Below are 14,064 nucleotides of genomic sequence, written 5' to 3'. Positions count from 1 at the left end.
AAATCCTCCAGCAATGTGTGTTTCTCATCGTTTTCCTGTTGGTGGGCACTAATGTTTCCCCATTTTTACCATTTCTAACAATAGGGCAGTTAACATTTTGAGCACGTCTCTTTTGTATGATAGTGAGAGTTTCTCCACAGCAGCGTTGTTAGTAGAAATATCATAAAGCCCCAAATGAGAGTTATATATGTAACATAAAATGTTCTAGTAGCCACATTAAAAAATACAAAAAGAAACTGATGAAATTAATTTTAATAACATATTTTAACCCAACATAGCCAATATATCCATCTCAACATATATCCAATACATTAATGAAACACCTTACAGTATTTCTTTAAAAAAAAAAATTATTTATTTATTTTTGGCTGCGTTGGGTCTTCGTTGCTGTGCGCGGGCGTTTTCTAGTTGCGGCGAGCGGGGGCTATTCGTTGCAGTGCACGGGCTTATTGTGGTGGCTTCTCCTGTTGCGGAGCACAGGCTCTGGGCGCGCTGGCCTCAGTAGTTGCAGCACGCGGGCTCAGTAGTTGTAGCTCGTGGGCTGTAGAGCGCAGGCTCAGTAGTTGTGGTGCACAGGCTTAGTTGCTCCGCGGCATGTGGGATCTTCCCGGATCAGGGATCGAATCCGTGTACCCTGCATTGGCAGGCGGATTCTTAACCACTGTGCCACCAGGGACGTCCAGTATTTCTTTCATAAAGTCTTCAAATCCGAAACAAATTTCTCAGTTTGGATGAGCCACATTTCAAGAGTCACACGATGCTGGTGATTACTGTATAGGACAGCGTGACTGTGAAGTATGTATTTAGAGATGGAAACATAGGGTCACAGGATATGACACACCATCTGCAACCTTGCTAGATATTATTAACGTGCTCTTCAAAGTGTGCAAAAGTCACCCTTCCCTGGTGTCCTTCCCGACACTCAAGTGTGATCTGCCTGCCAATCTTGGCTCGTCTGCTGGGTATGAAAAGGCACCTAATTGTACTTTTCTTTGTTTGCTTTCCTGGTAAGTTTGAGTACTTTTTCATGTTTACTGATCACTTGGGTTACTTTTTCTATGAATTTCTCATTCTGATCCTTTGTTCATTTTTCTGAGTTACATTTTTCTTGTTGATACGTGGTTCTTTATATATTCTAGCTACAGAGCTTTGATGGACATGTATCTTACAAACGTCACTTTCTAGCCCATGATTTGTCTTTGCATTTTGTCATACAGAAAATTTTAATTTCAATGTAATATTTATCAATATTTTCCTTTATGGGTTTGTGCATTTTCCGTGTCGGTTAAGCAATTCTTCCTTGCTTGGAAGTCATAAAGACACTTGCCTATTATTTTTTTCTTTAAGAGTTTTAAAGTTTTCCTTTTCACATTTAGTTCTTTATTCTAGCTGGAATTTTCTTTGTGTTAAGCTTGATGTAGAAGATTTACCACCTCACACCCAGTAGGATGGCTGCTATCAAAAAACACCAGAAAATAACAAGTGTTGATGAGGATGTGGAGAAATTCGAACACTTGTGCACAGTTGGTGGGAGTGTAAAATGGTGCAGCCACTGTGGAAAACAGTATGGCAGTTCCTCAAAAATTTTAAAATAGAATTACCATATGATCTAGCAATTCCACTTCTGGGTACATACCCAAAAGAATGGAAAGCAGGGTCTCCAAGAGATTTTTTTTTTTTTTTTTGTGGTACGCGGGCCTCTGACTGCTGTGGCCTCTCGCGTTGCGGAGCACAGACTCCGGACGCGCAGGCTCAGCGGCCATGGCTCACGGGCCCAGCCGCTCCGCGGCATGTGGGATCTTCCCGGACCGGGGCACGAACCCGTGTCCCCTGCATCGGCAGGTGGACTCTCAACCACTGTGCCACCAGGGAAGCCCTCCAAGAGATATTTTTTATGCTCATGTTCACAGCAGCCTTATTCACAAAGTATGGCACATACATACAATGGAATATTATTCAGCCTTTAAAAAGAGGGAGTTCTGGCACACGCTACAGTGTGAATGAACCCCAAGGACATTATACTGAATGAACTAAGCCCGTCACAAAAAGGCATACTGCATGATTCCACTTATATGAGGTACTTAGACTAGTCAAAATCACAGAGACAGAAAGTAGAACGGTGGGTGCCAGGGCTGGGGGGAGGGGAGGATAGGGGCTTATTGTGTCATGGGAACGGAGTTTCAGTTTTACAAGATGAAATGAGTTATGGAGATAAATGGTGGTGACAGTTGCACACAATTATGAATGTATTAAATGCCAATGAACTGTACGTTTAAAAAATGGTTAAGATGGGGCTTCCCTGGTGGCGCAGTGGTTGAGAATCCGCCTGCCGATGCAGGGGACGCGGGTTCGTGCCCCGGTCCGGGAAGATCCCACATGCCGCGGAGCGGCTGGGCCCGTGAGCCATGGCCGCTGAGCCTGCGCGTCCGGAGCCTCTGCTCCGCAACGCGAGAGGCCACAGCAGTGAGAGGCCCGCGTACCTCAAAAAAAAAAAAAAAAGGTTAAGATGGTAAATCTTATGTATATTTCACCACAATAAAAAAATAGAAAGGGGAATTCCCTGGTGGTCCAGTGGTTAGGACTCTGTGCTCTCACTGCCGAGGGCCCGGGTTCGATCCCTGGTTGGGGCACTAAAATCCCACAAGCGCACACTGTGGCCAGATAAAAGAAAAAGAAAGGAAAAGAAAAATGTACTGGGGAAAGTGGGAGGGCTTCAAATGTACCATTAATGAATGAATGAATGAATGGTGGGAGAGAATAGGCAGCGAGGGAAGGAGAAGGGACTTTAACCTAGAGAGAAGATGCCAGATATTAAGAGATGACAATGGAAGGAGGACTGGGAGCTTCGACCTCAGTCTCAGCAGGGGCGAAGCCGTCTCCCGACCAGGGGAGGGCGAGGCTCGAGGTGCGGGTGTGGGGCGTGCTCCCCTCGGGAACTGACAAAGAGTCACTACAGATGCCACTATCCACTGAGAGGTAAATCGAAGCAAAATACATACTTTATGATTGCCATGTAACACATTTAATTTTGTGTTTTGCCATGTGGATTGCCAACTGGTCCAGCATCACGCACTGAAAAGTCTGTTATCGCCTCATTGATTTCTCAAACATCTGTCTGTACCCAGCTCTCACGCCTGGGATTTTTTTGCGGCCTCTATCTATTCTGCTCCAAGTTTCTAGCTTTGATCCGGGACCACAGGCCTAAGTACGATTTTTATAATAAAATCTTGACATTTGCTATGGGAAGACCTTCTCTTCTTTATTCTTCAGAACTGTCTTGGCCATTTTGGACCTTTAAATTCCTTCCGAGTTTAAGGAGCAGCTGGTCAACTTCCGGAAATGACCCGTCGGGATTTTGATTGAAATAGCATTGACTTTTTGGATGAATCTGGACAGAACTCGTGCTTTTAAGATGGAATCTTCCCATCCATGAACATGTAGTTCTCTGCTGTCAATGGATGTTTAAAATTTTGTCCTTCACTAATTTCTTAAAATTTAAAAGATTTTTGACATGTAATTTTTATTACTGTAAATGGCATCTTTAAAAAATTTATTTTCAGGACTTCCTTGGTGGTTCAGTAGTTAGGACTCCGCGCTTCCATTGCAGGGGACGCGGATTCGATCCCTGGTCGGGGAGCTAAGATTCCACATGCCGTGTGACATAGCCAAAAAAAAAAATTTTTTTTTTCAAACTGGCTTTCCTGGTGTGTCACCATACTACTGATTTTTGAAGTTGCTCATAAGTTGCTCTTATATCAAAACTCTCACTGGTTAGAACGCTCTGCTCCAGCGTCTGGATCTTCTTTGGGGACAACCGTATAGCCCGTCAACCACACACACCTGTAGCTTCCCCCCACTCCCAATCTGCAGCCCCACTTTCTCTCGGGCGCCCCTCCAGCCCTCATCCTTGCTGCACGTGTGTCTTGCATTAGCCTCCCGTGAGGACTGTTTCATTTGCACAAGTTCTGTTGTCTCTGGGCCTTGTGGGGGTCATTTCTCTCCCTGGAGTCTCCTTGTTCCCCTAGCTCCACCAGGTTTCATGCAAATGTCACCTCCCACGTGAAAGGTCCCTAACTCAGCCGCAGGAGGAATGGTTTCTTCATTCCTCAGAACTTCGGGGACAAAGGCATCTCCCGTTAGGGACCATGCACGACGTGCTGTGCTTCAGGCTTTGTCACCCTTGTTGGAGTGAGGGCGCCCGAGTTCGGTGACTATGTCAGATCCAGCTCTGTACTCCCAATGACTGGCCCCCTAGAGCCTGGCACACAGGAAGCGTCAGGAAAGGCTTGATCAAGCTGTATCTAAACTTCAGTTAGTAGAGCTGGGATGGTGGTTACCCCAGATCTAGAGTTGTATCCTTAACACTGTGGGTTCCAGGGATTGATTTCATCACATTAACCAACCTCACAGTTTGATTTATAAGTTGGAAGACTAGTGTGAGAAAAATGGATTGTGAAATATATATTGATCTCTGCCCCCGGTTCCTGACATAGAGCTCCTAGAACCCTTGGAATTTCATGGGTAAATGAATCTTTTTTTTTTTTTTAATGAGATGACTCGGGTGGCGGGTGGGGAGGGGGTAGTCCTGAAGAGCTTCAGGAGTGGGACTGGTCACTCGAAAAACCAAGCCATGATTAGAAGCTTGGGACTTTCAGCCCCCTGCTCCCCTTGTGTGGAGAGCAGAGAGAGGCTGGAGGTGGAGTTAATAATCCTACCTCATCATGCCTACCTGATGAAGCCACCATAAAAGCACCAGGGATTCGCAGAGCTTCCGGGTTGCTCAACAAACACATGGCGGTGCCAGGAGGGGGGTGCACCGGCGGGTACAAGGGAGGTCCGTGCCCTTTCCCCAGACCCCACTCTATGCATCTTTCCATCTGGATGTGCCCTAGCCTTCATCATATTCTTTCATCATAAACCGGTAAATGTAAGGAAGGGTTTCAGGAGGTCCTATGAGCCATTCTAGCAAATTATCAAACCCAAGGAGGGGATGTGAGGACCCCACCTTACAGACCAGTCAGACGAAGGTTTAGGGAATCTGGGACCTGTGATTGGCGTCTGAAGTGGGAGTTAGCCTTATGGGACTGAGCTGTGAACCTGTGGGGACCGCACTAACTCCAGTTACTGTCCGAACAGAACTGAATCACAGGACAAGCAGCTGGTGTCAGAGCATGGGTTGAGATGGGGAAAAACCCCCACATCCGGTGTCAGAGGTCTTGTGAGCATGGTAGTTGTCTGAGAGTAAAGGAAAACACAGTTTATCAACTTAGGCTGTGACTTTACTCTTACCTGGGAAACAAGACAAGCCATGGGCCCAGCGCACAGCCTCCCCAAGAGCTCAACCCCACCAGAGACCCCAAAATAGATGAGGGAGTCATAGGTGAGCAGAGCAGAGCTCCTAGCTCCAGCCGGCCAGCCTTGCCCTCCTATCACTTGTACTATCATTTTCTTTGTATATACTTATTTTTTTAATGTAAATTTTATTTATTTTTGGCTGTGTTGGGTCTTCGTTGCTGCATGTGGGATTTCTCTAGTGTGGTGCACGGGCTTCTCATTGCTGTGGCTTCTCTCGTTGCAGAGCACAGGCTCTAGGCGCACAGGGTGCAGTAGTTATGGCTCGCGGGCTCTAGAGCATGGGCTCAGTAGTGGTAGCGCACTGGCTTATTTGCTCTACGGCACGTGGGATCTTCCAGGACCAGGGCTCGAACCCATGTCTCCTGCCTTGGCAGGCGGATTCTTAACCACTGCGCCACCAGGAAATCCCCTCTTTGTGTATTTTTTAAAAGTCAATTATCTCCTTTCCCCTAAAATGTATTTGAAAAGGAAAATTTATATCACTTCTTTACATTTTAAACCAGGGTCACCGGAGATAAACAGAAAGTAACTGAAAAGAAAAAAAATGCATTAAAGTTTAGCTGGAAAGTTCTGCCTGCTAACAGCGCTGGGGCCCAGGCCTGCCCTACCTACCACGATTCAGTGTAAGACACGTTAGTGCTGAAGGCCAGCACCAGGCTTCCTTCTGACCACCGTCAGTGGTCACAGCATGTGGTCTCCAGGAGAAGCTGATCAGAGGCAGGACTCTGTATACTCCATCAGCATCACCGGCAATATCTAGTGAGCGTCCTGACTGAAGCGCTTCTTTTGTTTTTTTAGTGGGTATAAATCATTTAAACCTGGTAAGATTTAGAATTAAAATTAGAAATGTTTACAAGAATTTTTACAAGGTTTATATACACAGAAAAAGCTTGGAAGAGTATCGCCCAATGTCACTAATGTTGACTGCTGGACTTGTGTGTGTGTGTGTGTGGAATAATTTTAGATTTACAGAGAACCTGCAAAGATAATGCAGAGAGTTCTTATGTACCTTTCACCCAGTTTGTTTCCCCTAATGGTACATTCCTCTTATCTCACATTTCTGTGGTGCATTTGTCAGAACTTAGAAACCAACACTGGCCATTACTATCAACTAAACTCTAGACTTTATTTGGATTTCACCAAATTTTCCTTTTTTCTGGTTCAAGGATCCAACCCAGGGTCCCACCATTTCACTGAGTTGTCACATCCCCTTTGTCTCCTCTGATCTGTGACTGTTCTGTATTTTTATGACCTTGACAAGTGTTTTTCTCTGTTGTTAGTGCTTTGGGTGTCTTATCTAAGAAACCACTGCCTAATTCGAGGTCACAAGGGTTTTTACCCGTGTTTCCTTCTCAGAGTTTGATTGTTCAGCTCTTACACTGAGGTCCTTGACCCATTTTGGGTTACTGTTTGTACACAGTGTGAGGTAGGGATCCAACTGCATTCTTTTGCGTGAGGCTGTCCAGTCATCCCAGCATCATCTGTTGAAAATACCATTCTTTCCCCACTGAATGGTCTTGGCACCATTACTGAAAATTAACTGACCATGAATGTGAGAGTTTATTTCTGGATCATCAATTCTAGATTACATATAAATCAATATTTCATGCAGTACCACACCGTCTTAATTACTGCAGCATTTTAGTAAGTTGCAAAACTGCGAAGTGCGAGTCCTCCAACTTTTTCCAAGACTGTTTTGGCTATTCTGGGTCCCCTGAATTTCCATATGAATTTTAGAATTAGCTTGCCAATTTCTACAAAGAAACCAGCTGGATTTTGATGGGCATTGTATTCATCACTGTGCTTTTTGATAACACGTAAAAGCAAATATGCCAGTTCATAGTTATGTCATGACATTTCACTGGAATAACAATATGGTCCCAACTTGTCATATTAAACAATTAGAAAACTTAAAGGGCCACGTTTATTTTGAACGTCACATCTGAACACAGGGGTTTAGTTTGTTTAAAGACTTTATTTCTAACAGATGTTACAGCTTATGAGTCATAAAAATCATCAAAATCATCGGTGGACGTGTCATGGTTTCTAGGACGTAAGGCAGCTTCGATCTCTGAGTTACTGTCGTCAGACTCGCCCCAGAAGGCTGGAAGAGAAAACCAGACAGCCGCTCAGCATCTCTGCAGTCTGATTAGCTCGGCTTAATCAGCCGTGGCCCGCAAAGAGCCTCCTGGGGGCCCTGCGTGGTGCACCTGAGCGGACAGGCCCGGGGCGCAGGCCAGTGTTGCAGCAACGACTCGCTTCTGCGTGCTCCACGTGCTGCGATGGGAACTCATGGCAGAACACTTGCTCCTCCCTTCTGCCCAACTCTCCACTGTAGGATGGGAATCTGTAACCAGGGTGAACCTGGGGGCAGGGCGGCTGGGTGCTCTACCAGGCCCGCTAACAGCTTGCCTGACTGCTCCTCGCCGTGAGCTCCCTCTGTTCCTCAGCACAGGGACACGGTGGAGGAACAGCAGTGAGGTCTGCGCTGAGACGAGGGCGTGGGTACACGCAGTTCATTTGGGAGGTGACCCTGGGCAGGATGGGGGGCGGAGCGGGTGTTAACCAGGAGCAGGGCTGGCAGTGGACCGCTGGGGTCAGTCCTGCCGGGGCCTCAGAGAGACCGCAGAACGCTCCTCAGATGGCCCCAAAAGCCAGCAAGGAAGTGGGGTTATTTATCCACCAACTCCCACCCTTCAGTGGCTGGGGGTTGTTCTCAACCAGGCGTCGACTCCCTGGAGCTCCTGGCTCCTGTGGCCAGAGAAAATCCCCCGGGGGGAGCCACAAGCTGCCCGACAGGGAGGCTGCAGGCTCGGCCTGGAGTGCCAGGGTGTGGTGGGCCCACCGCCCGTGACACTGACCGCCCCTGCGACCCCCGTATCTACAAGGCACAGCCTGCCACCGCCGCGATGACTCCTGAGATGTGACCCCATCTAATCCTCGCACCAACCTGGCGAGGTGAGTACAAACACTTCTGTTTTACCAAGGCTGAGAGAGGGTAAGTACATGGCCCGATCACGGCGGCAGAGGGTGCTCAAGCCCCAAGTCCCACTGGACCGGCTGGGAACAAGGTTTCAGAGGCAGGAGTAGGGGTGGCCCAAGCTCGGCAGGGGATACGCCACTGCCAGTGTGGAAGGAGGGTGTTGAGGGATACATAGGAGCTCCCTAGGCAGAGGAAAAGGGACAGGAATGTCACAGAGAAGGAAGGGTGTGAGCGAAGGCACAGAGGTACGAGGGCGGAGCACAGGGAAGGCTGGCTGCGGCTGGATCCACCGAGGAGAGGACGCGACCTCGGAGGAACAGGGCTGGGAGCAGGGGCCGGGCCAGACCACAAGGGGACGTTCCAGACTCTACCCTGCAGGTGGCGGGGGCGCTGGCCCTGCTTCCCCAGCAGGCAGACGTCTGGATGAGGATTCAGAAGCCAGGGCTGGGGGAGGGGCGGGGGAGGGCTACCGCAGGAGCCCTCAGGTCAGAGCAGCAGGTACCTGCGGGCAGTGGCAGTGAGGGGACAGAGGTGAGGACGTTTCATGTGGAAGACATGGCAGTGGGGGGGCGCGGGGGGGGAGGCCAGGATCCCCTGCAAAGTCATACCTGCAGATTAAAGCACTGGGCACCACGGACCCTGGCACCCGTGCTCTCAGAAGCCCCCAGTCCTCCCCCAGTAGAGCTGCAGGGCCCGTGAGCACAGGCAGGCGCCTCCGCCCGCCCCCAAGCGTGCCTGACACCACACGTCACAAACCACCCTTTTAGCTAAAACACAAAATGAGAGTCTGGTCTCTGGTTATTTCTCTTACCTTTAGACTTTAAATTGGTAGCTAGTTTCTTTTTGTTTTCATGCCTGGAAAATAAAGAAAGAACCTAAGTCCTGAAAAAATAAAGACAATCAGACTAATAGTTTTACAAGGAGCGCATTAGGGAAGAAGCACACATTACTCACTGGGAGGCCAGAAGGTTTACATTTACTCCCCAAGATTTTTTTTTTAACATCTTTATTGGAGTATAATTGCTTTACAACAGTGTGTTAGTTTCTGCTTTATAACAAAGTGAATCAGTTATACATATACATATGTTCCCATATCTCTTCCCTCTTGCATCTCCCTCCCTCCCACCCTCCCTATCCCACCCCTCTAGGTGGTCACAAAGCACGGAGCTGATCTCCCTGTGCCATGCAGTTTTAAAAGCAAAAAGCCCTGCGGATGCTCTGGTGGGAAGGTCCCGGGCGCATTGGGCCGCACGCTGGGCGCTCACTGGGGAGGCCGCCAGGGCAGGAGGCAGGCCCTGGCACGCACCGAGCAGGCAAAGCGCAGCACTGCCAGCTAAGCTGAAAGCAGAGGGTCTGAGGAACAGGGAGAAGTCGGCCAGGAGGTTACAACACTTACCTTTGTCAAGCCAGCGATACGATTCTCAACTGCTTAACAAGGAGTTCAAAATAACTGTTTGCTTAATTAAGGGTATTAACTCGTGGTAGAGAAAAACGCAAGAATCTTGTCACCTGTGTTTAGGTTTCTGAGTGTCACACACACGAAAGTGCAAGTGTCCAGGGATGCATCTAACACCGGGTGACTCGCTTACTAAACCCACTGGACCGAGAAACTGGCTCTGCGGGAGACTGTGTCCATCTGCGTCACCTTCTCCAGAGCTTTCGCAATTGTCATGCGCATGGAAGTCCCCTCTCGGAGTACCATTCCAGTTTCTTATTACACTTAAATTCTTTAAAGTTCATCCTAAATGGTCAACGAGATGTTAAAAAAGAAACAGTCACTTGTGTATGGCTTGACATTTTTCTCATACTCCCGTTGAAGTTTTCCCTTCCATTTACATTTGCAGATTACTCCGTGAAGGCAGATTCCAGCCTTTAGGTGGGAAGAGCGCTGAGAAAAGACGAGGACGCATCGTGCAGAAGCACTGCTGCTCTCTCGGCAGATGCAAGAAACCCTGGGAACACATCTCTGTCACTTTGGCTCAAGTCTGGCTAACCTATGGTTTGAAAATCTGCCTTTTGCCATAGCTGCCATAATTTACATTTTTTTTTTTCAGTAAAACAAGCTCCATGAAGGCATAATTTTCTAGGCAGTCTGTGCTCTGTCAGTGCTCCCTTTAAACTTGGTGGCTGTTTCTTTGTTTTGACTGAAATATAGTTGATGTACAATATTATATAAGTTACAGGTGTACAACATGATGATTCACAATTTTCAAAGGGTATACTCCGTTTATAGTTACTGTAAAATACTGGCTGCACTCCCTGTGTTGAACAATGTATCCGTACCTCTTAATCCCTTCCCCCTGTCTCGCCTACCCCCCAGCCCCCTGCACTGGTAACCACTAGTTTGTTCTGTTTTTTTTTTTTTTAATTTCTATTGGAGTATAGTTGATTTATAACGTTGTGTTAGTTTCTGCTGTACAGCAAGGTCAATCACTTATACATACACATATACCCATTCTTTTTTAGATTCTTTTCCCATATAGTCATTACATTACAGAGTATTGAGTAGGGTTCCCTGTGCTATACAGTAGGTCCTTATTAGTGTTCTCTATATCTGTGAGTCTGTTTCTTTTTCTATTACACTCACTAGTTTGTTGTATTTTTTAGGTTCCACATACAAGTGATATCATACAGCATTTGTCTTTCTCCGACTTATTTCACTTAGTGTAATACCCTCTAAGCCCACCCATGTTGTTGCAAATGACAAAATTTCATTCCTTTTTATGGCTGAGGAGTATTCTATTGTGTATATATGTACCACATCTTCTTTATCCATTCATCTGTTAATGGGCACTTAGGTTGCTCCCATACCTTAGCTGTTGTAAACAGTGCTGCTATGAACACTGGGGTGCATGTGTCTTTTCAAATAGTGTTTTCATTTCTTTCAGATACATACCCCAGAAGTGGAACTGCTGGGTCATATGGTAATTCTATTTTTAGTTTTTTGAGAGACCTCCATACTGTTTTCTACAGTGGCTTCACCAATTTACATTCCCACCAACTGTGTACGGAGGGTTCCCTTTTCTCCTCGCCAATACTTGTTATTCATGGTCTTTTTAATAATGGCCATTCTAACCGGTGTGAGGTGATACCTCATTGTGGTTTTGATTTGCATTTCTCTAATAATTAGCAATGTGGAGCATCTTTCCATGAGCTTGTTGGCCATCTCTATGTCTTCTTCAATAAATTTGAAAAATGTCTATTCAGGTCTTCTGCCCATTTTTTAATCAGGTTGTTTTATTGATACTGAGTTGTATGAGCTGTTTATATATTTTGGATATTAACTGCTTATCAGTCATATCATTAGCAAATATTTTCTCCCAGTCTGTAGGCTGTCTTTTCATGTTGTCAATGGTTTCCTTTGCTGTACAAAAGCTTTACGTTTAATTAGGTTCCATTTGTTTACTTTTGCTTTTATTTCCTTTGCTTTAGGAGACAGATCCAAAAAAATATTGCTACGATTTATGTCAAAGTGTGTTCTGCCTGTTTTCCGCTGCAGTTTTATAGTATCCGGTCTTAACATTGAGGTCTTTAATCCATTTTGAGTTTATTTTTGTATATTTTAGAGAATGTTCTAATTTCATTGTTTTACATGTGGTTGTCCAGCTTTTCCAGAACCACTTGTTGAAAAGACTGGTCTTTTCTCCATTGTATATTCTTGCCTCCTTTGCTATAGATTAACTGACCATAAATGTGTGGGTTTATTTCTGGGCTCTCTATTCGGTTCCATTGATCTATGTGTCTGTTTTTACGCCAGTAATGTACTGTTTTGATGACTGTAGCTTTGTAGTTAGGGAGTGTGATTCCTCCAGCTCTGTTCTTCTTTCTCAAGATTGTTTTGGTTATTCGGGGTCTTCTGTGTTCCCATATGAATTTCAAAATTATTTGTTCTATTTCTGTGAAAAATGCCCTTGGTATTTTGATAGGGATTGCACTGAACCTGTAGATTGCCTTGGGTACTATGGTCATTTTAACAATATTAATTCTTCCAATTCATGAACACAGTACATCTTTCCATATGCTTGTATTGTCTTCAATTTCTTTCATCAGTATCTTACAGTTTTCCGAGTACAGGTCTTTTATCTCCTTAGGTAGGTTTATTCCTAGGCATTTTATAATTTTTGATGTAATGGTAAATGGGATTGTTTTCTTAATTTCTTTCTGATAGTTCATTGTTATTGTATAGAAATGCAACAAATTTCAGTATATTAATTTTGTATCCTTCAACTTTACTGAATTCATTGATGTGTTCTAGTAGTTTTCTGGTGGCATCTTTAGGGTTTTCTATGTATAGTACTATGTCATCTGCAAAGAGTGACAGTTTTACTTCTTCCTTTCCAATTTGGATTCCTTTTATTTCTTTTTCTTGTCTGATTGCTGTGGCTGGGATTTCCAATACTATGTTAAATAAAAGTGGCAAGAGTGGGCATCCTTGTCTTGTTCCTGATCTTAGAGGAAACGCTTTCAGCTTTCCTTGGTGAGTGCCTGTTTATCTGATGTGACCAACTAGTGGCCTATGCCATTTCTCCATGAAGAGTGGATGGCCCCACAGCCAGTGCTGACTGTCATGGAGGCCGCCAGTCAGGTGGCTGCTGACAGTGTAAACCTGAGTCCACCTTCTGTAAGAGTGCATGCACACACACACACACACACACAAAACACAACTGTGGGTTGTGTCTACTCTCTATCCAGCTCCCACTTCATGAGGACACCAGGCTCAGTGCAGGGTGGGTAGGCAGACATAACAATGCTGTAAAGATGCAGGGAGACTAGTTTGCCAGCTGACGTTTAAACAGTAAGAGCCACGTGGGGTTGTGGGGAGACGGCAGGAGCACCACAAGCAGAAGGCAGGCAGGAGGACTGAGAGAACAGGTGGATGATGGGGCGGGTGGTGGTGTGGCTGCAGGATCCCAGAGGAAGCAATGCACTCCCTGGACTCTACTGTGAGAGCTGGAAAGGATTTCCAGGCCAGGCCCAAGGCAAGGGCACAGAGGCAGGCGAGCACATGCCAGGTCCTTACAGCCTGGCCCCTGCTCTGAGCTCCATATGCATGTCCCGGGCTCACCTGCTGGCTCCAACTTGGCTGCCTCCAAAGAGTCTCACGGCCAACACATCCATCCACAGCCAAACTCAAGCTCCTCCACCAAACCTGGGCCCTTCTCCTGTCTCAGCTAACGGCACCCCAAGCCTCGAGTCCCTCCCAACCCCTCACCATTCCTCTGCCCTCCCATACCCAATCAGCCCCTAGGTCCTGCCAAGTTTACCTCCCAGCACTTCCAAGTGTCCTCACCCGTCCCCTATGCACTGCCACCGCCTGTTGACCAAACCAGCATCTCTTGCCTGGACCTTCTAACAGCCTCCTAACTGGTGACACCACATCCACCTTGTCCCCTCCACTCGGCAGCAAGGGTGAGCTTTCGAAACACAAATCTGATCCCTCTGCCTCCTTGCTGAAAACTCTTCAATGCCTTCCTATTGCTTTTGGCAAAAGAACTAAACCCTGAACAGCGCCTCCAAGGTTGATGCCCAGACTTCGTTGGGCCTCCTGCTGTAGCCTTCCCCACACCCCACCCTCAACCCCCGAGTCCTCACTGAATTTGCTACTTCACAGCCATTTCTGTCACTAACTGACATGTGACTGCCCTTAGGCTGTCAGCTCTACAAGAGCTGCCACTGTACGAGTTTCAGTCCCCGGGGTACCCGGTGCTCTGCACTTAGTAGGTGCT

General features: G+C 46.6%; 1 protein-coding gene across 3 annotated transcripts in view; it reads right to left on the bottom strand.

The window, feature by feature from the left end:
- Positions 1-7,310: 7,310 nt before the first annotated feature.
- Positions 7,311-14,064, bottom strand: part of KIZ (kizuna centrosomal protein) — a 113,724-nt gene continuing 106,970 nt past the window's right edge. For all 3 annotated transcript variants that reach the window (XM_067707382.1, XM_067707379.1, XM_067707381.1), the window contains 2 exons: positions 9,150-9,193; positions 7,311-7,459 (listed from right to left, as the gene is read on the bottom strand). In XM_067707382.1, coding sequence (XP_067563483.1) covers positions 9,171-9,193 — 23 coding nt within the window. In that variant the 3' untranslated portion in view covers positions 7,311-7,459; positions 9,150-9,170. The remainder of the gene's footprint in view (positions 7,460-9,149; positions 9,194-14,064) is intronic.

Source organism: Pseudorca crassidens, chromosome 15 (genome assembly GCF_039906515.1).
Source record: "Pseudorca crassidens isolate mPseCra1 chromosome 15, mPseCra1.hap1, whole genome shotgun sequence".
Lineage (NCBI taxonomy): Eukaryota > Metazoa > Chordata > Mammalia > Artiodactyla > Delphinidae > Pseudorca > Pseudorca crassidens.
This window is presented reverse-complemented; position numbering and strand designations above follow the sequence as displayed.